General features: G+C 38.7%; 1 protein-coding gene across 5 annotated transcripts in view; it reads right to left on the bottom strand.

Annotated features, from left to right (window-relative positions):
- Nucleotides 1-14703, bottom strand: part of pbx1b (pre-B-cell leukemia homeobox 1b) — a 78966-nt gene extending 64263 nt beyond the window's left edge. For 2 of the 5 annotated variants that reach the window (XM_065293861.1, XM_065293865.1), the window contains exons 1-2: nucleotides 14260-14703; nucleotides 12795-12868 (exon numbers count right to left, since the gene is read on the bottom strand). In XM_065293861.1, coding sequence (XP_065149933.1) covers nucleotides 12795-12868; nucleotides 14260-14438 — 253 coding nt within the window. In that variant the 5' untranslated portion in view covers nucleotides 14439-14703. Of the gene's footprint in view, nucleotides 1-640; nucleotides 858-11568; nucleotides 11879-12794; nucleotides 12869-14259 lie in introns of those variants that run through there. The other 3 variants (XM_065293860.1, XM_065293864.1, XM_065293863.1) reach the window with 2 other exon arrangements.
- Between the last annotated feature and the right edge of the window lie 12134 nt (nucleotides 14704-26837).

Below are 26837 nucleotides of genomic sequence, written 5' to 3'. Positions count from 1 at the left end.
GACAAAACCTACAAAGAAATGCTGATGTAAAATACTTTTAATAAGTTGATTTCCTACGCTGCGTTGTGCTGTAAAAAATCTTAAAACCTGTCGGAGCCTATGGTGTAGTGGGCAGTGCTCCGACATATGGTGCAGACGCACTCTCGGCGACCCGAGTTCGAATCCCGGCTCGAGGTCCTTTGCCGAACCCGTTCCCCTCTCTCCACCCTATACTTTCCTGTCCTCTCCTATCACACTGTCTATCTAATAAAGCCACAAAAAACGGCCCAAAAAACATAACTTTAAAAAAAAAAAAAATCTTAAAACCACTTTAAAGAGTATTTTGCTAATTGCATTATAATTATTACGTTCGCTACTTTGTGTTGTACTTGTACTTTGAACAAGCTTGTCTCACATCACTTGATATTAAAGCAAAAAGGTTAACAACGATAAAACAAAACTGCCAATTAAACTTTCTTTCATTCATGAGATCAAACACATTCAAAGACACGTTCACATTTGATGCTTGTTTCATTTCAGCCGTCTGTCGCGAAACCGGCAGAGGAGAACCAATCAAAACAATGAAACATGTCAGCGGACGAGAATAACAATGAAACGTGTCAGAGCTGATTAATAAATGTACTGTCAGCGGCACACCTACTTAAAGAAAGTCGTAATTTACGTCCCATCAATGCGAATGTGACTCCCGAGGAGGTTCGGCCGTCTGCGTCGAGCGCTTGGGTGGCGGGACGTTGAGTGACGGCTTTGAGGGCCTGAAGGACATCGGACAGGCTCCGGGGCGAATGATTGACACCTTGCTCTTTATTGGCGTCGCCCCGTGAAAAGGCTGGTTCAGGGTTCATCTCCGCCCAATCGGACAGACGCAGTCATGAAAGCATGCAGATGAAAAGATTCAAAATCAATCATCTGATTTCCAGAGGATACATTTGACCAGATTGATGTCTCATAGATGTCAAAACGATGTTTAAAATGCGTATTCATTTATAGCCAACGTTTCTGCAAGAGTGTTGATCTGTGATTTATTTTATAAAGATTATTTCCGAATTTTAGTACTCATCAAAACTATGAAATAACATGAATTTTATAGGAATTATGTTTGACTAAAAAAAATCTATATATATATCATAACTACATGTTAAGATTAAACTATTTTTGCATACATTTTATCAAGATGATGAACAGTATTCCCAATCCCAATAAATATGTTGTCACAATTTTATTTGGCAACAAATAATTTTAAACAGTTAAGCACCGTAAGATATAAACTTATACACGATCAAGCAAAAGATACTTGTGGGACATCTAGCCAAACCAGTAAACATCCATGGCTCTCCAAATACTTGAGAGATTACTGAAGCTGAGCAGCATTAAAATAGATAAATGTACCCAAATAACAGTGCCAGCGCACTGTATGTGCTGACAAAACCAAAAATGAAAAAGAATGTGGCCATGTAAAATTTCCTACACGCTGTTAATATTTTATGAGCACTCGTTTTGACACCCGGCTGTATATTCCTAATTTGTGTTACTGGCTGCAACACAAATGGCTTGTAAATAAAAAACGAGAAGGAGGAAAAGTAGATGAGGTGGAGAGGAGAGATAACGGGAGATAAGAAAGTGACGGAAAATAGACGGGAGAGATTCGGCAGTACACAAAACATCTGAAATGGCCCATTTAACTGCTCGGTATTGTGTTGCTCTTGACAGCTTCGTTTCAATACTCCATGATGGCGGAAGATGGATTGAAGACGAGCGTCACTTGTGATGAGCGTTTTATCAAGGTTACCTTAACCTCCAAAACGCTTGCGGCAGATGAAGCTATCGTGATCCAGAAGAAGAACGTATGAAAAGCCATCAGCGGGTCTGATGAATCTAAGAGCTTTGGAGAAGATTATAAACGTGATGTTGAATGCCATTTACATTAGGAACACTGCTGATCGCAGATGAGAAGCAGCGACTGCGCAGGCCGCATGTCATGGCAATTCATTCCTGTTCATGCCAATTCAAAAAAACAGCACTGGGTACCGAAACAACCAAAGAAATGGCAAATTTCGCAGTAAGCATATAGCAATGGTTTGCAATAAATAAATAATTTTAATACTTCAAAAAGTTACGCAAGATGTAAACGTAAAGTTACGTTACGTAAAAATATAATTGAATTTGTTTTTACAAACGTGAAGCATAATCACATATCGCATTTCCATCAATACCGTGCAGCCCTAGCATCGAGAAACATTTTTTCGTAAGGAGTTTTTAGAAAAGTGGACACGTTCTGTTAACGAAATGTATGCAAATTTGCAGTGATGCAATGCAACAACTACGAATGGGACTAATGCAGTGTAGCATCTGTAACCATAAGGGGGTCGCACTTCGAACATTGTTTTCTATGAGTATACGCACACCGGCGCCGACAGGTGGCGCCTGTCCGCGGCGCCCAGCTACAACTGAAGTTGAAGTTGCTCAAATCCCTGTCACGCCACTCACATAGTTTAACATTAAATAACATCGTATTTGTCCCAAATCATTAACGATTAACATTGGCTGCTAATGTATATTTTGCATTTTGAAGTAGACGCTATCTGACGAAGCTCGCCGGTGTACGATACCTCCGAGTTGTCCTAGACGCGACTCGACGCGGCGCTGAGCTTTCGAGCGTGAGACCCCCTTTATCCTGATGTTACGAGAATTCGTACAAATTTTACGTATTGCCAATTCGTATGAATTCAAAATGCAAAAACGTACGATTATCATAAAAACAACAACGAAACCCCAACCCTAACCCCAACGTCACAGGGGTCAAAACAAATCGTACAAAAATGTACAAATGTGGTCGTACGAATTAATCACAATGCCATGGGATCGCGTTGGTGAACCATCTCCTGTGAATATGCTACAGTAAAAAAAGCTGTGTTGTTTAAACCCATGGTTGGATAAAATATGGACAAACCCAACCGCTGGTTTAAAGTAGGCCTAAGCTAGAAAAATTTCAATATTTGACTCAACCGCCAGTAAAAACATCCCAGTGAAGGTTAGTCTATAATTTAACCAATTATGAGTTGAAATAACCCAGCAATTAAGCGTAATCAGGTTAATGTTGTTGTGAGCAATTTCACTATTCTGTATGATCTGTCTTATACCATAACATAGTGATATAATAAAAATGTGAAACCTCGCTTTCACACCAAATAAACTAGGTTTCAGGATCTAGTGTGAAATCACTCGTAATTGGTTAATTTTTGTTAATGCCCCCAAATCTGGCATACCTACACTGACATCCCATAAAGTTGTACGTAGGGCTGAATCTGTCCAAGCTGGATGCAGCCAGCAGTAAATGAAGCGTGACGGGACAGAGAAGTGCCATACGCTTGTTATGCTGATCTGGTTCTGAGTCCAGATGACTCATGCATGTATTTTGGGCCACAAGTCATAAATTGCCAAAGAAATAAAGGGAGAAAGCTCAGCAAAAAAAAAAACTCTAGGAAACGCATATCTCGAAATCTCTTTTAAAAAGTCATGAAAGCGAAAGAGGCGTACAAGACAAACTACACGTTCCACAACAACTGATCAAAGTTGTCAAGGCCTCTGTTTCAAATAACACAAACATGCCTGTCTCCAGTCGTAACCTTTTCGACAATGAAGTCCCGAGATGACCTGCGAGCACCTGTTTTATCTTTAACATCCCTGACAGCGCACTCGGTTTGCGTGAGGACAATGTCTTCTGAAGTGCTGAGCCAGCTGGACGGAGATGTCCTCCATTTACCAAAACCACTAAGACCTAACTGAGCATAACTACAGCTCGCCAAAGCTCTTTAAGAACAAGACCGGAGAGAAAATAGCTCATCGTTCCCCATGTAAGCGAGGTGAGATGGGGTTACGGACCATAAAACGTCCGTTTCGAGCATTAAACGACCACGGTTCGGTCATCTACGCCACTGCACAACTCGAAGTGCTTGGAGTTAAATGTGCGACAGGACTTTTTCTTCCGGGATGGCACTCGCGTCTGTGCTGGGAAAGCGGCCAAAACCGCCGCACTGCTTCTCGCAAACATTTGTTTCCTTTCAGGGGGCACAAGACTCAACATGCTTCCTTAAAAAAACACTTCCGTGCCACGAATGCCGTGTCAAAGGGGCTATTTTAAGACGGACACACGAGACCGGATGCTCAACTGTGACTTTGAATAAACGAATGCATGTATAATGTACTGATGTGAATGTAATGATACACTTCAGGTTTTGTGCTGGATCGGTCTTGAAGAATGAATGTGAAGTGTAAGAAATATTTGGTCGCTGGACACAATGAGGAGACAGACAGAAATACTGAGAGACAGCAGACATATATTAGCATGTCTAATTATGTGCAATTTGCATAGAAAGGCCATGCATTTGAGCGAGAGACAAAGAGAAAGGATGAGAGAGAGAGCGTGGCATTACTTGTCTCTCTAGGGATGCTCACGGGAACAGTTATCCCTATATTGATTTGTAACATCACCACAGAGAAACACATCAATTCAATCTCTAATCACACTTTATGACCATACGAAGCTGATGTCTAAGTCTAAAGTCATCACTGTTTTGTCTGGACACAGTTAAGTCGGACAAACATTTACCACGAAACACAAAAGGAGAATTTTAAGGCATCTTGATGCTGTTTTCCGTACAGTGTCTGAATGACACCAATGCAAAACATGCAAACAAAATGAAAACAAAAGCACAGATAGTCTCTCACAATACAGGATTTATGCGAGCATAACATATATAATCCCACTTGCACTATGAATGAAAGGCGATAGCATGCATAAAGCGACTAAAGTGTCATATACGGCGTCTTGTTAAACATCAGAGGCAAAGATGCAAATAAAAAAGGTTATGCCAGTAATGTGACGTACCGCACTGAGGAGGTATGGCTTGTGGGGATCGTGATGTATGGCCGAGATGCATGAGAGGTGAAAAGCGTAACGGGGGGGTGGTTGTGGGCATCCTAAGAGCCCAGGGCAAAAGGGGGATAAACGTTGATTAGTGTTGATTTTGTCCACAGAACACCCGGCAACTGACAGTGGGACTAAACTGCAGTGAAAGGCAACCATTAATCTTGGTCTGGTTTAAGTAGTGTATATTAATTTGTGTCATTTCCACTACGTGAAGAGACGCTTCTCCCTCTCTCTCTGTATGTGGCGACTGCCTGTAGTGGCTGTGATGGCGACAGGGGGGAGGAAATGAGATTCTGAACCTTGCATTAAAGACAGACGACTCCTCTGGGGTTGGTATGGCAACCGCGCTAGCAAGAAGCACTTCTCATTCACTTTAATGCGCATTACAAATTTTCAGATTTGATTAAAGTCGTAACATATAAAGAAAGCTGGCAGTAACGCTGGGCCAAGTGTGTCTCCACCTACACGCTTTATAAAGAGCTTCCTGAAACAGATGAAACAAAGCAAACGGACTGATCAAATCGCCGCCGTGTCGTTGATGTACTGCACGCCGAGATGTTTAATGGTAGTAAACAGCGATCGTTCAGATCTCTCTGAGCGCAGAAGAGCTTTAGCTGAAAACTTCAGACAGATTATGTTAAAAATGCAGTAGCTGTGTAAAATTTTTAGATACGGCACTCAGACTTGTTGTGAACACAAATCTGGCAATTTCTAATGTGCAATAAAAAAACAGCGATGTAGCGGCACGTACATATCGCAATATCTCATCGAACGGCCAATTATTTAGATCCTTATATCAATATTTTTATTTATTTTTAGCTTATTTATTGTCATACTGATCAGAAACACATACAGAAAATTTGCACTTAAAATTTTAACTCTTTCCCCGCCAAGCATTTTTTTTTATTGACAGCCAGCGCCAGCACTTTTTATGATTTTCACAAAAGTTTAATGCCTTCCAGAAAATGTTCTTCTTTAAATATATAAACATGCAATATATCAAATTTCAAAAAGAAAAAAAACATTTCATCCTACATTTCATTTGTTCTTTTTATCACCTCTCAAATAATGTGTAGGTTTCTTTAAAAATACAAAATTTTGAGCAAAAAGCTGAGATAATTGCGTTTTTGTGAACGACTTTTGTTAGAGATCAGATTCAGAGCGATGATCAAAACATACATTGAGTTTGAACTGTTTGACCTGAGGGATTGCTTACGGGTTTTAAAAAGTTGGTAAGAGCGCCACCTGGTGGATAATAGCGGAAATACGGATTGCCGAAAAAACGCATCATTGGCAGCGAAGCTTTTTTTCTTAACTGACGAGTTATTAAGTATTTAAGTAGTATCGACTTGGATTCACAAGTCATATAAACGTTTATTTTTTTATCTTGACTAGTGATGTGATGAAAAACGAATTAAGCTAATTCAAATTTATTTTATAAGTTACAGCAACTCAACAAAATTAAAGTTTAAATGACTTGTAGTTACTTAAAAATTTAAGTGCAAAAAATTGTACAGTAAAAAAAAAACGCAAACTTAGATGGGCGTTTATCAGTACATCTCTGAAAAAACTAAACCCACAAATTTACTATATTAAAAAATACTTCTGAAGATACTGTGGTTTTAACATATAATGCTTTGTGTCTCTATTATTGGCGAAAATTATAATCACGATTATTTTGGGAAATCTTAAACACGATTACTTAGTGGCTTTAAAAACATGCATTTATTTAACCATTTTATAAAAAAAAGGCCATTTCACAAGACTTCTTTAAGATGTCAAATAAATCTTTGGTGTCCCCAGAGTACATATATGTGAAGGTTTAGCTCAAAATACCATATATATAATTTATTATAGCATGTTAAAATTGCCACTTTGTGGGTGTGAGGAAAAATTTGCTGTTTTGGGTGCGTCCTTTAATATGCAAATGAGCTGATCTCGAGGTTGGATAGTGCAGATTAAGGGGCAGTATTATCCCCTTCTGACATCACAAGGGAGCCAAATTTCAATGACCTATTTTTTCACATGCTTGCAGAGAGTGATTTACCAAAACTAAGTTACAGGGTTGATCTTTTTCACATTTTCTGGGTTGATAAAAGCACTGAGGACCCAATTATAGCACTTAAACATGGAAAAAGTCAGATTTTAATTATATGTCCCCTTTAAGTAAGTGTTGCAATAGGCTAGATGTGTTAAAACAGTGGTGCTTTCAAAGTTCCTCACATACACATCGGTCTAGCAGCATGCAATTCATAATAGTTTTTACCTCGATTATCTTGTTTTTGTAATTGTTTGAATCAAAAATTTAAATTAAAAATCAAAAACGACTTAACAGCTCTAGCTAATAGGTTAAGGTGACAATGAGAAATAACATCACGAGACAGGCAGACAGATGCCGTGATGTCGTCTTCCATAAGCAGTTAAATCAACGACACCCCAAACTCACCGTCGTGCTTAATTACCAAATAGCATCACAGTTAAATTCCAGCTATTAAGCTTCTTAATATGATTAACACATCTCAATTAGGCCACTGACAATTTGCATAATTCATAAGGTAATGCGATTGTGCTCCAGTGTATACTCAGAGCGAACGATGACAGATTTCTCCGTAACTGCTGTCGCGTGCTCTCCTAATCTCATTTTGGCGAAACCGTTCCAAAAAACGCCACGTTGGCCGCACGCCGCCAGTCAGCTGCATGTGGCTCTATTATGTGCTGGATTAGGCTTTAGCGTTTCCGCTCCAAGGATGATGAGCCCGTCCGACAGATGTGATTCTCGTATCCTGCTCGTTCCCTCTCCGCGGAGAGATGCTGCATCAGCATGTTTAAAGGACATGTGCAAAAAACAACCGAATGAAAGAATTTGCAATACAATTTAGGACCGAGCCCGGCCCTGGTCGTCTCCAAATAACATTTACAGCTGTGGTATTGACGGCAGGCAACAACTTATGATCTCTGGCAGCTTTGATGGTGAACACAATCTGGTATAAATAACTAATGGATAAAATTATCCTTATTATTGATGATACAACATGCACATTTTCTGTGCATTAGTGCATGAGATCCTGCATCCCATAATGCACTCTGTTCAAGATCTGCAGTCTGACTTTTCATTTCCAGCATTAGAAATAAACCAAAAGATTTTTAACATCTGTTTCTTAACTCAATCGACTGCCAAGACATTTTTGGACAAAACTAAACCAAGATGAAATAGTTAGCACCAATCGTAACAATTTGTGAGCAAATCCAGAAAATGCCAGAATGTTCCCCCTTTCAATCCATTCAGTGACAACGGGCATGTTATTGTTAGCAGTATAACCTTTATAAAGGTGTTAAATGTGTGTCAGGCTGCTGTTTGGACACGCAAAGAAACGCTGTAGATGATTTATTTATGTTGTAATGAGCTGCAGACGTATATATTTTGGCCGCTGGTGTGTTCGGTTAGAGGAGACGAACTTCCCACAGGACTGAAAAATCCACACGTAGCCGTACGGATCTCTGGCTCATTTTAGTCCTGTCAAATATTCCCGACCCTGCCTTCTTTTCACCTTATCCTCACACATCAAAAAATAACATTACATCACTCCGACCCCAGGCGCTAAACCTTACAGCGTTTAAACGCATGCCAGAAGAAAAACTAGCCTTTTGTTAAAAAGCCCTGGAAGGAAAAACACTGCAAGCCGAGATTTGTTTGATTTGACAGCGGTTTTAAATAATGGTTGTGGGATATTTACATTTGCAATAAAAAAAACCTTAGTATTTTTTATTACCCAAATTGTATTCAGAAAAGAATGAATCTTTCTAGCATATTCTGTAAACAAATAAAATAGAGTAGATAAACAGCTTTGATTTTTTTGTCATTTGCAGACCACAACAAAAAAAATTGTTGAAGCAAGAAGTGAGAACCCAAAAGTGTAAAACTTTTTACTCATTATAGAAAAAAAACCTTTTTATAGCTAAGTGGAGAAAAACTACTAAAAGAGATGAAGAAACAAATAAACAAAAACAACCCACTGTGCAGATAAACACTTTCTATTAGAGCTTCATTTGGAGGTTTATGAAGATAACAATGATCCGTACGCCATCTAAAATCTCTGACAGGTGCTGAAAACTCAAGTCTGCCGCGGTGAAGTGTCGTGCCTGTGTCTCTGTCAAAGCTGAAGGTTCAAGGTGATGTCACAGAACCAACTCTGACAATCGGCAATTAGATGCCTGACACCGTTCTGAAGTTCCACGAGATCCAAGAATTCCTCTTCCACGGAGACGAGTTTCCATGTGTCGGGAAACCAAAAGGGGAAGAAAGATATTTGCAGTGTTCCTTTCAAGTGCCGGCTGGGTTTATATCGTTATAAAGAATAATGAAAACGGTTTTGCATGCTGTTGAATCCGCGAGAGCCAGCTGAGAGTGTATTTTTGGAAAACCATTCGGTGACGAACATTTCCAACATCAGTCAAGGCTACACGCTTCAAAGATCACAGATGGCCGGAGAGACGTTACCTCTGTTTTCATGAAGGTGTCAACAAGCAGAACATTTCTAAATCAAACTCATTACATTCCAGATTACATTTTAGCATGCATGCCGATAAACTAGCAAACAACTGTTAGGATTACATCTAAACATGAAGTTTAACCGCACAGTTGTATTTTCTGGAAAGGATGTGAAATGCGCAGCTTATTACTTTTCTAAAATTTATAATAAGTAAACTTTTTAAAGTTTAGCACAATAAAAGTCCCTCAAGTAAATACACTTTGTTTATTGTCGTCAAACAATGCAAGTACAATATAAAGCATGGGTCTTCAACAGGGGGTCCGGGGCCCCTTGGGGGTCCATGGTAATATATCTCTGGTTCCTCCAAATATGGTTTGATTTCATTTTTTTAAAATAAACAAAATTATGCATCCAACTAATCTGCATTAGGCTAATAATAGAAATGATAAAAACTTGACTAAAATAAAAGTTCCATATAAAATGAGATAAAACCAATATTTGGATTTGATGCATGTGCTGGGGTCCCTGCTGCCCCTCCTCTCTATCCTTTAAGAGGTCCTTGGTCTAAAAAAAGTTGAAGACTTCTGATATAAAGTGTTTCACAGGTGTATGTGACCTGAAGCACAACTTATCCAATCAGAATTGAGTGTCAAATGAGTTTTTACACTCAGACTTCTGAGGTGTCACTACATCACACAAAGATTAGGATAAAAACACTTTAAATCCCGCAAAAGATAAACACATCCTCCCCTTGTGTCAACACACACACACACACACACACAATAGCCGTTGCAAAGACTACATTCCTCAGACGAGAATGAAAGTGAATGTACAGACGACAGAGGAAACGCAAAATAAAGCACTTGTTTCACCTTCTGTCCTCTGCGACTGTTTAGATTTGGCTCTGTATCCGTGGTTCTGTGTATCCCAGTAAAAACAGAGAGCCGGGTCATGAGGTCGGGTCGTGACCTGAGCTCATGTCCTCCCTACAGGTGTCAATCAGGACGCTGAGAGTTCAACAAACACACACACACACACACACACACAGTCGATGACACTGTAATGGTCATGAATGGGACTCGTAAATAAAACTATTTCCCAGTTTTTTGCTTTTCCAAAACTATCCGTTTATATGATTTTATTGTATTGTGATGTTTTAGCAGAGGTAAAAAAAACTGTTTACGAAAGCTACATGTATTTGACTGTACAGGTTTTACTCGTTTAAATGTCCCAAAAGGATTTTTTACTAAAAACCACAAGACTACGCATTTGAAATGTCACAATAGAAGAAGATTATCAAATTAATAAAACAAACAAATCATTATTTAACTTTATTTTGAAAATCCCAGTGAAACTAAAAATATTTTATATTTAAATGTGATTTATTTTATATAAATAATTAAAAATGATACAAAATAATAGTAAATGTGATGTGTAAATATTTAAATAATTAATAGTAAATAATTTGTAAATTATTGGAAAATTTTATTTTTTAAGATTTACTGTTTTCTAAATAATATCATCCTACATAATGTAAAAAACATTTAGTGAAAATATAATCTTGATATCTTGAATATTGCCTGAGTAAAGCCAAGGCAAAGATTAAAATTAGTGTGAAACTAATGGTTGAAATTAAACTTTGTACTACAAATGCGATTTTGAGCCTTTAGCCTGATTTTTACAGACAGGGTTGCATTTTTGAGAGAATTAAACATTAAAGGGCAAACTTTTAAAACTTTTTTAAAACTGCCGATAAGACAATAATTTTTTTATTATTCTGTTAAATATCTTGTTTAAGTAACACAAATAAGCCGTCTTTCGGCTGTAACAAAATATTTTGCATTTTAAAATATCATTCACAAGTGAGAACTTAATGTATTATATTGTGATAAATCTAGGATCTCCAATGTTCCTTAGCACACATTTGTCGATAAACCACATACATCAAACAAAACAAAAAACTTTAATTCTCAAATCAAAGCAACAATCGTACACGAAATAAACTCCAAAATATTTTCAGACGTGACCCATGTCAAATGTTTTCATCCATTCAAGTTTAAACTAAAACAGCTGTTACCTACAAATTATAACATTTTTACAATACCAGCAATGATAGATAAACAAATCTCAAATATAAACTCTTCTTTTTACCCCGTGCTGTCCTCTGAAGCTCAAACTGGGACCCAGACGAGGTTCCAACTTTTGGCCCTTCATATTTTTGATGTACTGGGCGCAGAGGAGCGGTGCAGTCTGGGATACGTCCGTGAACGCTCGGCGTTTCATGTGAGCTCGAACTCTGAGTGAACTCCGAAAAGAAAAACAAACAGAGAAGGAAACGGCAGGGAGTGAAACTCCACGCATAGCTGTGTGTCACTCCTCTCTCGGACGCAGAGCAGGAGCTTAGCAGCAGGCCGCGCTCGGGCCTGAAACTCAATGAAAACATCATCGAGGAGCATCACGGCAGGCAGCCGAGGAGACAAAATAAACAATCTCCCACCGTCTCACAGCTGGAACAGGGCCGGCAGAGAGATAACGATAAAGAAATCTGCTTTATCCCTCATCTACTCCTTTTTATTTCATGCACTAATGACTGTGAAACACACTGGAACCGTTTTCCACCACCGAGCGATAGCGTCTCAATATCTCGCGAGTGCAAATCACACGTAATTCCTCCTCTCGAGGAAGCCGCATAAAAAACCAATACTACAGCCACTGTGACACGCTCACCACAAATGTGACTTTTGCCCCTTTTCCAGCAGCAGATCATCTATTACATATACAACATATTAAATCATTCTGATGGCTGGAAAATTACATCAGACCCACAAAATCCATGATTGACAGCTCCAAAAATGCACAAACACAAATTTCATTCAACAGCCCAAAATAAACACCGCAGCTAGGCGAGTTATGGTGGTTTGTAATTTAATATTATACTTTCCTAACCAGAACAGGGCCGGATTGATGTTTTGGGAGCAAAAAGACAAACCGAGTACAGTATGAGAGCGATACTGTAAATAGGATTTACCAATGAGAGGTTTATGGACGGTTTCCTTCATTTCCCCACAAGGCCACATTCACACACCAGCCAATCACAATGTAAAAAATTGAAATACATAAAGAAAATCACAGCATGGCATTACAACACAACACTGCGTTTCCAATTATAATATTTTTTCCTGCTGTTATTTACGTAAGTAAATACGTCACGACGTGCAAACGTTTAAATGCAACGCGAAACCTTCGAGCAGACGCTGAAATAAAGAGCCACAGTCGAAATATCCAAGTGATGTTCAACAATGCAATCCTTTGATGGATATAATGCTAAATGGCCCGTGCGATCATGATGTATATTTCGAAGGCATAACATCACTTACCGGTTTTCTCTTTGATTTCACACAGGACGTTAAATAGAGCCGGCTTCATTCTGTGACAGTTAAGAGCGTGTTTCCTGAAACACAGGGAAAGGCCACGGTAAGCATTTGAAAAGCTCAATATTTCACTCTGCTACACAGTTATTTTCTAGGCCTGTTGGCTAATCTTAGTCTTAGTGAAATCAAATGCATTTTTATTTAAACGACTAATATTTTTTGCAAAAAATGCAATTAATAATAATAGTTATTTTCATTAATTATATACATTTCAGCTGTGTCTGTAACAACCCAGAACTAGTTTAATCGTTCACTGTTTACATAATTCATCTAAAATAAAAAATACTCTATCAGGTGAATTAATTTAATAACATCTCTAGAAATTATTTGCAATTTATCTTATTTTTTTTATTTTTATTTTTGCAATATGAACTATTCACACTTCTGAACAAAAAGAAGATTTTCAAATCTATTGAATTATAAATTAAAAACCTCTGTAAAAGGCCAACATTACACATATGATATAAGTCTCAATGCTGTCTGTCACCTTGGCATCTGTTCATTTCTATTGACAAAAAATGAGCACCACATGTCAAAAAAAATCCCCTGATGTCTGTCACCAGACACTGACAACAGCTATTGTGTTCTCATTCAATATCTACTTTTATCAATAACATCAGATGTGCATATATGCAGCCAAATAATATACTGATAGCAAACATCTAAACCCATGCAGACAATCAACATAACACAAATACTACATTTACTGTAGTCATACCACAGTAAAACTGTAGTTGTAGTGTGAGCCAGCTGTCATAAACAAAGCAAACACAAAATGACAGTAAGATTGTGAAGGTTTTATGTGGATTTCTTATATTATGGTACAGGTTGAACAATACCTGTGAGATTGTATGACACTTTACATTTACTGACAATACACCAAATCAGCTCACTTAAAAAAACTAAAGTAGTATTTACTATAGTAAAATTCTGTGTTTTGAACCTTACTATAGTAAATATTAAAGTAGTAGGCTACAGTATGTACTACAATTTTGAGTTCACTATAGTTACAAATAGTAAAAAAGTGTAGTGATTACTTTACAGTTGTTTACTATAGTAAATACTTAAGTATACTACAGTATTTATTCACCTGGGAGGTTAATTACCCTAAAATGTAAAAAAGTGTGCATGCATGCCCACTTTTAATTTGCATTATAATTAATATTGAGTATAACTGAATTATTTCTTCTTTAAAACGTAATAATTTACGTAATAATTTTATTAATAATCATTTGAATGAATCAATAATTAATTACACTTTTTATAAACAATTATATATGTGTGTAAATTATTGCTCCATATAAACTTCATGTATAAAATGTGTTATTTATGTTATTTGATTCAATAATTATTGGCACTTATTTAATTTTACTCTTGTGTATTTAGTAGTGTAATAAGTGTTGGTTGTCACCTGGCCTGCGCCTCGTCCAGACTCTGGTCTGTGATGGTCATGATCTGTTGTAAGATGTCTCCAATGTCCTGCTTTCTCCCGTCACCGTCGCTGTTCTCCGGTATGTGCTGAGACAAACCCGGGTGCCCGCTCATCCCCACGCCCGCGTGAGCGTGCATCAGGCGCGGCTGCTCGTCCATGTCGGCCCCGTACGTTCTCCTGTCACGCTGCGGCGGAGGTTTCTCCGGACCGGTCCCGTTTCTCACCCTGACCCCGGTGCTCCTCTTGCCAAGACCTTGAGCACGCTTACCGCCGGTGTCAGCCGGACCTTACACGCTGAATGGACCCGTGCGCGTGAGCTGTCGGTGCCGCGTTGCGCTGCTACTAATCGGTTCCCGCGTAAAGGCAAGCGCTTGACACACGCGCGCGTTATTTCAATGTTTCATCCTGCTGCTTTTGTTACATTGTAACACTAACAGCTCGGACTGATGCTTAAGCTCCGCCCTCGCTGTCCGATTGGACGCTTGGATCGCGTTGCTCCGCCCACAGACGGCTCTCAGCGCACGTCAATCATTGCGCACGAGAGATGAGACGCGGGAACGCGCTTTCGTGTCCTCCTGAGAGACAGCTTTTCATTTCTGTTCATTATTGTGGACATTATTGTGCTGTGTGTGTTTTTTATTGAACACGTGAATATTTTTGTGCAGGAAATTGGGACAAATTTTAATATGAATATAAAACATAATCGACTAATATTAAAATAAATAATAAATATAATCCCAAATATAAAATATGTAGTATATTATACTACCCTTATTTATAGTCTATTAATTGCAGTTTACTGTAGTATTTTATTATAATAATTGTAAATCCTATTTTGTTGTAGCCTATTCATTATAAAAAAAATTACAGTAATTTTTCATGTAGGATAGTATAATATAAGTATCAATGTAATAAATATTCAATGTAATGTTTGTGATGTATATGAAGTACTACTATTTATTATTTTTTATATATAAAATAATGCTATTCTTACAAAAGATATATATAAGAATAAATGTAAAAACATATGTTTGTTTTTAATTATCCTTATTTATTGTGGCTGTGACCAGTGGCGCCCCCAAGGGGGGGCCAGGGGGGGCCGCGGCCCCCCCATAAAAGTCACTGGCCCCCCCAGTGGCCCCCCCAAACAGAATGAGATTTTAAAAAAAAAAATTTTTTTTTTTTGAGATTTTTAGATTGAAATAATAGTAGTAATATGTATTCATTAAAATGTACACTAAAAGCTATGTAAAAAAATAAAATACATTTGTATAATGTGTTAAATAGAATACAACCTTAACCCCTCCCCTCTCCTTTACCCGCGATTACGCGCAGCCGCACTACCATCCATGTGACGTACACGTGACGTCCTGTTCGCTCCTGTTCAGCCATTGCATGCATTACAGAAGAAACTCACAAACTAGTAAGTAAAACTCAGTTAATTCTATTAATATTGAGCATATTGTTTCAACTTAGATAATCACTGTCAGGGTTTAAATTGGGCTGGGGCCACCCGGGGCTAAACCCCGGCACTAGAGACGTCATGCCCATTCAAACTGACCCTCGGTTTTTGAGCCAACTGGATTTTGCATGCAACCTCAAAATCAAAGAAGCATCCATTAATCTGTTACTTGTCTTTTAATCTGTTTAATATGCGCAATATTATCAATTCTGTGCTGCATCATTGTCACTTTCACTTGTCATTTTTGCCGCTTTGATCGTGTTAAATTTCTTTATTCTGGCGTCATCAGCGTCGGAGCGCGCTCACAAGCTTTGCTGTTGCATTTGGCTATCTGAGGAAATAAAAAACGTCTAAGAAACGCTTACAACATTTCCAAACCCCAGGACAGTAATGTGCTGTTAACCTCCTCTGTGTAGAAAATGTATAGTTTAAAATGTGACCGTCTGGACTTTATATTAGTAGAGATTTCTAGATTTATCTTCTTGGCACAACGCCAAAGTTCGCCAGAGTTCACGGGGGCGCAGAATCACACATGCTCACATACGAGGTAACATTTAATAAAAAAGTCTGTTACTCTAATAATTTTATCTAAACATATTGTTTCAAATCGTTATTGAACATTAAAATCAATCACGTGGCTATAGCTTATGTCATTTTCGTTGTTTATGTACTTTATGGATTTATAATTACATTAATTTCATAGGATAATGCAGTTGTTTTGCAAAATGCATTAATGACACAATTAGAAGTCATTAAACAAAACGTAAATAAACAAAACATGCCGTTTCAGATGTAAATATGATGCCAATATGTCAATAATCCGATTGAATAGTATTTGATATAAAAGTTAGTCAACACTTTTGTTTTGGAGGTTTTTGCATGAAGGCTGGGGCGCTTAGCTTGTTACAAATGTAAGTGCCATAGAAAAGACTGAAGAATCTATAATATTTCGTTTGATGTCTGTGTATGCACACATTTCTGTGAGCTGTGCACACTGTGCCCCCTTAAAAAATGGTGCATGACGCCCGTGCCCGGCACATAGGCTGAAGGTCTCGCTCTACTCTTGCCAGTGTACCCGCTGCACTTGTGCATGTGCACTCACTGCCTGCGGTGCCGCGAAGGGAATAATGTGTTTCCATTCATTATGGGGCATACTCACCAAACGCAAGTTCAACGATTTGCGCGAGTAGATTACATACAAAGTCAATGCAAAGACGCAATCAGACAGACGCGTCCTCGCAAGGGGCGATGCGAAATGCCAATGACGCGAATTGGGCTGCGCAATTGCCGAAAACACGCGCTTTTCCCTTCAAACGCGTCTTTGTGTGTGTGTGTATGTGTATGTGTATGTGTGTGTGTGTGAGAGAGAGAAAGAGAGAGAGAGAGAGAGAGAGAGAGAGAGAGAGAGAGAGAGAGAGAGAGCGAGAGACAGAGAGAGAGGTAAGATTGGTGCCCACGTCGAGAAAACTTTATAGAAGACTAGAAACGTGTTAAGGACTAAAGTATGTCACTTTAATTACAGTATGTTAACTGGATAACACTGGATATAACTCATTGTAATAAAATAATGTATTTTAAATACACAAATCAAACGATGATCGGTCGATACTCATCTTTGATAGATTAATACTATTCCACCATCTGATCTTTAAATTATTTGTATTTGTCTCTAGTAAATCATATACTAGTAATAAATAAGAACAACTATACAAGTAGCATTAAAAGCAATGGGAAAACTGTTGACCATTAGATTCAGGCATAAAAAATTTTTTAATTGTGCCACCCTAAGATTTGTACTGGCCCCTTTGTGCCCCCCCATGAAAACAATCCTGGGGGCGCCACTGGCTGTGACCCCAATATAATGAGGAAAAGGTGTAGTGACTCACATTGGGGGTCTGTCTTAGTTTCCACTGTGACCAGCGGCAGACCTCCATTTTCTCCTCGTGTCTCCGTCTCATTTTCCAGCCTGCTGCCAAGAAATAGATTTATCTCACAGAGGTGTGAAAGCCCCGATCAAAACAATCGACCTTGCGTTTCATTTCAGATCTCGCCCTGTTAATGTGCTTAATCCAAGATTAACCATCAAATGATTTTGTTCTTCATTTGATACAGACAACCGTGCCAAATCCTGACATTTTTATACCGATATGAAATAATTCAATCTTCAAGCGGTACATTTTTATTCAAACGTCTCGTTTGATCATGTCGCGTTGTTCTCTTTTGGACTCTGTGCACAGTGTTGTGTTTTTTCAGGTATGTTGGAGTAACACGCATGAATGTATTCGGCTGGGTTTTTCTAATGTAAGCCGGTGACCCATGGTGCGCAGCCAAGCAGCAGGGCCCGAGTGTGTGTGACCAGGCTGAAAAGTGCCTTCCAGGTCCAACACATCCACTCTACCGCTCCTGCCACGGGGAAAGAGAGAAAAACACACAAGTGCGCGCACACGCACACACACAGTCCATCCAGTGTGTATGATTGAGAGATGCCTCTTTAACTCGAGACCGAGAGCGAGTCCAGCAGCAGAAATAAATGGAAGACACTCTGGGCTGCTTTCCCTGATCTAAATTGAGCAATGACCCTCTGGCTAATAGACGGATTTTCTTGGAATGCATTCGACTTTACAGACGATCGCCGACGAAACTGCTGTTGCATTCTCTGTTTATCTTTCATTTGGCTTTGTGAAAGGACAGTTGTGTACCTGGCAGCGAGAGTGTGCACTGTGGCGGCGTCTCTGCAGTCTGCATCTTGCCATCTGCCAAGCGTAACCGCGGTCCCTGAGAGATCCTTTATGTTGCAGAAGAGACCGTCACACTGTCCAAACATCTGTCTTGTCCAACACACAGCAAACATTTTCGCTCATCAGCTGATCCTAACAAGCCTACGCTTTCAAATTCAACACCGATGCAAATAATCTGCCAGTAGCCCGGTCGTTGTAATATCAGGCCTTCAACCTTTAAAATCTTTCAACTTTCATAATCACGATTAAATGCTGTATAATTGTTATTACGGTTACACCTTTCTTAAAAACACCTGAAATGTTGTAAAATACACCACATGGAGTTATGTAAGGCAGGGTTTTTCAAACTTTTTTTTATAAAGAAACATTTAAACTGTGTTACATAAATAGTAATTGTAATATTATAAAGACAGAAAATTGTTTGCAAACTTAAATCATTGGCTGCTTTGTTTTTTTTTCTCTTTAAATTTTCTGGGGGACCCCTGTGGGTCCACGGACCCCAATTTGCAAACCCCTAGTGTCAGGCATTTGTTCTCAAACACTGAGTAGAGAAACAGCGATGGATGGCACATTGTTGACCTCATGGGCTCTTTATCCAATCCAAGCATTTTATTTTTTTTACAAAATTAATCTGTCGCTTGATAAAAGTCACAAAGTAACAAATTTGGCAGATGTGTAACACGAACCGGTTGCATGCACCTCCTCGTTCCCAAAAAACACGAACAAAGCTAAAAGAAAATATCAGCAAGACTACATGAAATACGGCTCAGTTGAAACAAAAATAAACATGATTTGTGCCGACCACAATTGTGCGATCAATTATTGACACACACAATATAAACTCTCAGTTAGACTTCTGTCGTTCTTTATGCATTTACAAAATCATCATCATTTTGCATGTTGGGCCTACACTTTAAAAAGTGAAAAGTTGGATCAACTTTAAAAAAAAAATACTTCAACTGGTAGCACATTAAAATGTACATGTTTGAGTGAAAAATACTTATAAATTTAACTTTCACAATGTATTTATGGTTACAGTAATAAATGTCAATGTTTATTTTTGGGAAATGTCTTGTGTACTTTTGTGCGATAAACAATTTAAGTGCGCTGTTTGGTTGCCAATCCACAATAAAGTCCTGATGCAAAAGCAGAATTGAATCTCGTTCTTCTGGTAATTATATGTATGAAAGCCAAACGGAACTTATCATAATTCCTTTCTCGGTGTGTATGATAAGGTAATACAGTATTGCCACCCTAATGCGATTCTGTGAAATATATTCATGGCTATTTTAAGTAACAGTGGCCGTTTCAGATGACACTGTCAAATGCAACACAAAAGTGGGGGAAGAAGCGACATTCCTCGTCTCTCATCCATATGGAAAACCATGAGATGATCATCTGCGTCTCTACAGTATTTAAAGCGGGGTCATTATTTTATACTTCTGTTTGGTAGTTGAATGTATAGCTATAATAAATACAGTTAAATTTTGTAAATGCACAGGCCTGCGCATGTCATCAGTATAATATAATTATTTTATTTTCTTAAAACTGGAACAAAACAGCAATGGCTGTTGACGCATGACCGAAGGCTATAGTGAAGATATGTAGCTGTATGTGAATTTATCTGAAGCAATAAAAAAAAATTTATGTAAATATTAACATATGTTATATCACACAAACGCAGACCTAGATCCATTAGACACGTGTGTGTGTGTTTGCCTACACATTATAGTTGTGGTGGGTGTCTTAAGCGAACGCGGGCTGACAGGGATGCAGTGGATCGGTCGGTCTGAGAGACTTTCGTCTGTGCCGTGGGTCATTCCTCATGACTGGAAGGATCCAGAGATCAAGCTAACCTTTATGGTTCTTTTCAAGAAGTATATTTTAACATCTAGAATAATACACACTTCACTTCTATACATTTGTGAGAAACAAACTATTCATATTTAGCAATCAATACGTAAACACATTCAGGGTCTAAAATGGCGGCATGCCAGCTCCACGTCAGTACATAAGATGATTATTGCTTCTCACAAGTCTTGACTAGTGACTAGTTGTCATATGCTTTGTGACAAAACATGATCAAACCAATGATCGTCTTACTGTACATATACCATACGTGGATATAAAAGTGATAAACAACTAGGATGACTTGAGGAGCAAATTTTCAATTTGAGGTTAACTATTCCTTTAATATGATTTGTAATAACTAATGGGTGTGAAATCTCCAAGACCTTGCACATCCTAAAAACAACATTTCTGTTATAACAGACTCGTGGTATATAAGCTAGAGTTCCTGGACACGAAGGAACGTCAGAGACGCTCAGAGCAACACAGCGGCGGAGACTCCACAGATGAGTCTGAAAGAGTTAATACAGGCGAGAACAAAGAGGAGCTGTGTTACAGCAGACATACTAATCACTCGCCTACAGTCAGATCAATGAAGCCTCCGAGACAAAGAGAAACCCATAAATGACACAGTACTGGGCTCAGCCATCTTCAGGAGGTTCTGGTTCATCTGTTCTGGGTCTTGTTGTTGTTGTAGTCACAGCCTGCATGTGCTGTCCGTCTCATCACGTCACATCAATCACTCGCTTGTTTATTTACAAGCCTCATTATGTAAGTTTGGCATCTGCACTGATGTTCTTCCCTTCTGTCTTCCTGCACTATTTTCCATCCTGTTCTCCTTCTCTCTCTCTCTCTCTCTCTCTCTCTCTCTCTCTCTCTCTCTCTCTCTCTCTCTCTCTCTCTCTCTCTCTCTCTCCTCCTGTTCTCCTTCTTTCTTTCTCCCCTTGTCTCCTCCCATTTTCTTCTTTCCTTTGTCCACCCCTTTTCTCCTCCTGTTCTCCTCCCATTTTCTTTTTTTCTTTGTCCACCCCTTTTCTCCTCCTGTTCTCCTCCCATTTTCTTCTTCCCTTTTCCCATTTCTTGTCTCTTCCTGTTCCCCTTCTCTCTTCTCCTATTCTCCCCCTATTTGACTCCTGTCCTTCTCCTCTCTTGTCCTGGATTCCTTCCATTTTCCTCTTATTCTCTGCTCCTAATCTCATGTTCTCCTCCCATCTTTCTTCTTTTCTCCTCCTCTGTTTCCATTTTCCTCCTGTTCTCCTCCCATCTTTCTACTTTTCTCCTGTTCTCTTCTCTTTTTACTCCTGTTCACCTCCCATCTTTCTACTTTTCTCCTCTTCTGTTTCCATTTTACTCCTGTTCTCCTCCTATCTTTCTACTTTTCTCCTCTTCTCCTGTTCTCTTCTCTTTTTACTCCTGTTCTCCTCCCATCTTTCTACTTTCTCCTCTTCTCCTGTTCTCTTTCCATTTTCCTCCTGTTCTCCTCCCATCTTTCTACTTTTCTCCTGTTCTCTTCTTTCCATTTTCCTCCTGTTCTCCTCCCATCTTTCTACTTTTCTCCTTTTCTCCTCCCATTTCCCTCCTGTTCTCCTCCCATCTTTCTTCTTTTCTCCTCCTCTGTTTTCATTTTCCTCCTGTTCTCCTCCCATCTTTCTACTTTTCTCCTTTTCTCCTCCTATTTTCCTCCTGTTCTCCTCCCATCTTTCTACTTTTCTCCTCCTCTCTTTCCATTTTCCTCCTGTTCTCCTCCCATCTTTCAAATTTTCTCCTTCCATTTTCCTCCTGTTCTCCTCCCATCTTTCTACTTTTCTCCTTTTCTCCTGTTCTCCTCCCATTTTACTCCTGTTCACCTCCCATCTTTCTACTTTTCTCCTCTTCTGTTTCCATTTTACTCCTGTTCTCCTTCTATCTTTCTACTTTTCTCCTCTTCTCCTGTTCTCTTCTCTTTTTCCTCCTGTTCTCCTCCCATCTTTCTACTTTTCTTCTGATCTCTTCTTTCCATTTTCCTCCTGTTCTCCTCCCATCTTTCTCCTCTTCTCCTGTTCTCTTTCCATTTTCCTCCTGTTCTCCTCCCATCTTTCTTCTTTTCTCCTCCTCTGTTTTCATTTTCCTCCTGTTCTCCTCCTATTTTCCTCCTGTTCTCATCCCATCTTTCTACTTTTCTCCTCCTCTCTTTCCATTTTCCTCCTGTTCTCCTCCCATCTTTCAAATTTTCTCCTTCCATTTTTCTCCTGTTCTCCTCCCATCTTTCTACTTTTCTCCTCTTCTCCTGTTTTCTTTCCATTTTCCTCCTGTTCTGCTCCCATCTTTCTACTTTTCTCCCCCAATTTTTCTCCTGTTCTCCTCCCATTTTTCTACTTTTCTCCTGTTCTCTTTCCATTTTCATCCTGTTCTGCTCCCATCTTTCTTCTTTTCTCCCCCAATTTTTCTTCTGTTCTCCTCCCATATTTCTACTTCTCTTCTCTTCTCCTGTTCTCCTCACATTTTCCTCCTGTTTCCCCCATCTTTCTCCTTCTCTCCTCCCATTTTCCCCCTGTTTTCCTCCCATCTTTCTACTTTTCTCCCCCAATTTTTCTTCTGTTCTCCTCCCATCTTTATACTTTTCTTCTCTTCTCCTGTTCTCCTCCCATTTTCCTCCTCTTTCCCTCCCATCTTTCTACTTTTCTCCTACCATTTTTCTCATGTTCTTCTCCCATCTTTCTACCTTTCTCCTGTTCTCCTCCTATTTTTCTCCTGTTCTCCTCCCATCTTTTTACTTTTCTCCTCTTCTTCTGTTCTCCTCCCATTTTCCTCCTGTTCGCCTCCCATATTTCTACTTTTCTCCTCTTCTACTGTTCTATTTCCACTTTCCTCTTATTCTCCCCTCCTATTCTCCTCACCTGTTTTTCTCCTCTCTTCTCCTCCCATCTTCCTCTGTGATTCTCCTCCTCTATTCACCTGTTCTTCTCCCATCTTCCTCCTCTTTTCTCCTGTTTTTCCCATCTTCCTCCTATTCTCCTCTTCTTTTTTCTGGTTCACCTCCCATCTTCCTCCTGTTCTGTTCTACATTGACATTCCTATATGTAAATGTCCACATTCCGACATAATTTGCTTTGTATCATTTATACAGGTAATCAATATCATGACATATTTATGATATTTCTATCTATATTTGACCACCCACATTTACTTATAAACACCTTAGATGTTGATATGTGAATGCAGTAATGAATTGTGACAACATAACCATGACAATTTTTGAATAAACCATGCAGTTGTTTTTGAATGGTCTGGCTGGGTATGGGAGTGTTGGTTATGAATATTAAAGATTTTATATGCATTATATTTATATTCAATATTTGTCTAATTTCCAGTACATCAAAGTTTTTATTCCAAGGAAAAGTCTGCTTTCCATGCCATGACCGTATAAACTGTCTTTAAAACTGTCTGGCCTGTAAAACAAGCCGTAAAACGTGCCTGACCTGCCTTTGACCACTGACCCTGTAAGCACCTGACATCTGAACATCTGAAAGCTGATGTTCTCCAGCACGCACGCACGCACGCACGCACACACGCACACACACACACACACACACACAACTGCCACAGATACAAATGAAAAGTCCCAGAGTAGAAAACTGTCCATTGAGACACATAAGTACTTGAGAGAATTCAATCACGCACTCCTTACATGCACTTAAACGTGTACAGAGAGCTTTTATGTTCACGGCTCAGGGTCAGAGTGAGATGAATGAAGTTTCACTCTATAGACTTTAACTTCTGCTCTGTTTATGTCCACAATTCAGTTATAGAATAACAGCAAAATGTTTTGAATCTAATGAACAATTGTAAACCAGCCATAGCAAACACTTTCAGACATTTTATAAATGAAATTGAATCTCACAGGAGTATGAACAAACAGATATGGCAACATTGTGAACAGCACACAGCAGCCATGTTTCCATCACCATGACTTTATACGCTTTATGAAGTATCACATCAAAAACGAACACCAATTTTCAATAAAAATCGCTTTTATTGCACTTTTTACGCTCGCTTGAGGTGGCGAAAAAAGAGTAAATGCAAGAAATGGGAGATGGATTGTTTTATATACTGTTGGTTACTAGGTTATCAATACCACCGTTATTCACTCGTACAACTTAATGGAAACACACCTTATTCACATTTGTTTGTTTATATTTTGAGAACCACTGGCGTAGTGTAACGTAACTTAGCGTAACGCAACGTAGCATAGGTTAACTTATAGTAACAACGGTTCACGTAATGTAAAGGAATGTAACTGTAAATGCATGAGAACTGATTACGCATTTGTAACATAGCGTATTATGTTACGTTCCTTAATTTAATTTATCTTAAGGCCAAGGTTATAGGTTTAATCTCAAGCAACACTCATACTAATAAAAAACATTTTTGAATGAACTGTAGTTCCCTTTGGATTAAAATGTCTGCCAAATGCATAAATGTTAATGGATGTCAAAATGATATCCATTAATACCTGAACATGTCACAACTGTTAGAAGTAGATAGTTAAGTTGTATTATACCTTGAACGTTCTTTTAATGTCTGTTGAATATGATCTGCATTAGGCTGGGTCTGTACAATGAAGCCCAGATCTATTAGACATTGATGTTTTGATGTTATTGTGCCGTGTCTGAACCGGCCAATGTTCAAGGTTTAACCTTTTACAGATACTTAATGGTAGAGAAAAGGTTAAACAGCACATTAACATGCATTAAAATATTAAATTATGACTCCATTCACTCGATTAGAGAGAAACAACAACATAAAAAAGGCTTTTAAATTTAAGAAGCTCTTTTCTAAAGAGTCAGGACGGGCGGGATGAGCGAATGAAAGATGATGATATCTTTGAATTAAGGTTTAATGAAGTAACGCCAGGTCAGCGCTGTAATTACACTAAAACTCTCAAGCAAAGCTGGACAAGAGACTGGCGAGAATATAGACAAGAATATCAAAACTGTATTACATTTTATACATCACTGTACCATGGTAACACCAGTGTAATGTTGGTGCAAGGCAGTTTATAAATATTTGTGATGTACTTGATATATTGTAGGGAAAGGGGTTTATTACATGTAAAGCAGCAAATGACTGGAGCTCTGTCTGTCTGTCCAACGCGTTCTTTTTAATTCGTACGACCACATTTGTAAATTTTTGTACGATTTACTTTTACCCCTGTGATCTTGTGGTTAGAGGTGGGGTTTTGAAATTTTTCTTTTTTTTAATGATATTCGTATGTTTTTGAATGATTTGCTTTTACCCCTGTGACATTGGGGTTAGGGGTAGGGTTTCGTAATTGTTTTTTTTATGATAATCCCATGTTTTTGATTTACCCCTGTGACGTTGGCATTTGGGGGCGGGTTTCGTTATTTTTTTTAATGATAATTGAATGTTTTTGTAGGATTTGCTTTTGCCCCTGTGATGTTGTGGTTAGGGGCGGGGTTTTGTTATTGTTTTTTCATGATATTCGTATGTTTTTGTAAAATTTGCTTTTACCCCTGTGACGTTGATGTTATGGGCGGGGTTTCGTTTTTATGATAATCGAATATTTTTGTACGATTCGCTTTTACCCATGACGTTGGGGTTAGGAGAGGGGTTTCGTAATAGGTTTTTTTTATGATAATTGCATGTTTTTGTATGATTTACTTTTGCCCCTGTGATGTTGGGGCTGGGGCGGGGTTTCGTTATTTTTTTTTTTGATAGTCGTATGTTTATGTGCGATTTGCTCTTACCCCTGTGACGTTGGGGTTAGGGTTTCGTAATTTTTTTAAATGATAATCACGTGTTTATGTGCGATTTGCTTTTACCTCTGTGACATTGGGGTTAGGAGAGGGGTTTCATTATTTTTAATGATAATTGCATGTTTTTGTATGATTTGCTTTTGCCCCTGTAACGTTTGGGTTAGGGGTAGGGTTTCGTTATTGTTTTTTTATAATAATCGTATGTTTATGTGTGATTTGCATTTACCCCTGTGACGTTGGGGGTTAGGGGCAGGGTTTGTTATTGTTTTTTTTATAATAATCGTATGTTTATGTGTGATTTGCATTTACCCCTGTGACGTTGGGGGTTAGGGGCAGGGTTTGTTATTGTTTTTTTTATAATAATCGTATGTTTATGTGTGATTTGCATTTACCCCTGTGACGTTGGGGGTTAGGGGCAGGGTTTTGTTATTGTTTTTTTTATAATAATCGTATGTTTATGTGTGATTTGCATTTACCCTTGTGACGTTGGGGTTAGGGGCGGGTTTTGTTATTGTTTTTTTATAATAATCGTATGTTTATGTGTGATTTGCATTTACCCTTGTGACGTTGGGGTTAGGGGCGGGTTTTGTTATTGTTTTTTATAATAATCGTATGTTTATGTGTGATTTGCATATACCCCTGTGATGTTGGGGGTTATGGGCAGGGTTTTGTTATTGTTTTTTTTTTAATGATAAGCATTTGTTTTGGTACGATTTGCTTTTACCCCTGTGACGTTGTGGTTAGGGGCGGGGT

This window comes from Paramisgurnus dabryanus, chromosome 7 (assembly GCF_030506205.2).
Source record: "Paramisgurnus dabryanus chromosome 7, PD_genome_1.1, whole genome shotgun sequence".
NCBI lineage: Eukaryota > Metazoa > Chordata > Actinopteri > Cypriniformes > Cobitidae > Paramisgurnus > Paramisgurnus dabryanus.
This window is presented reverse-complemented; position numbering and strand designations above follow the sequence as displayed.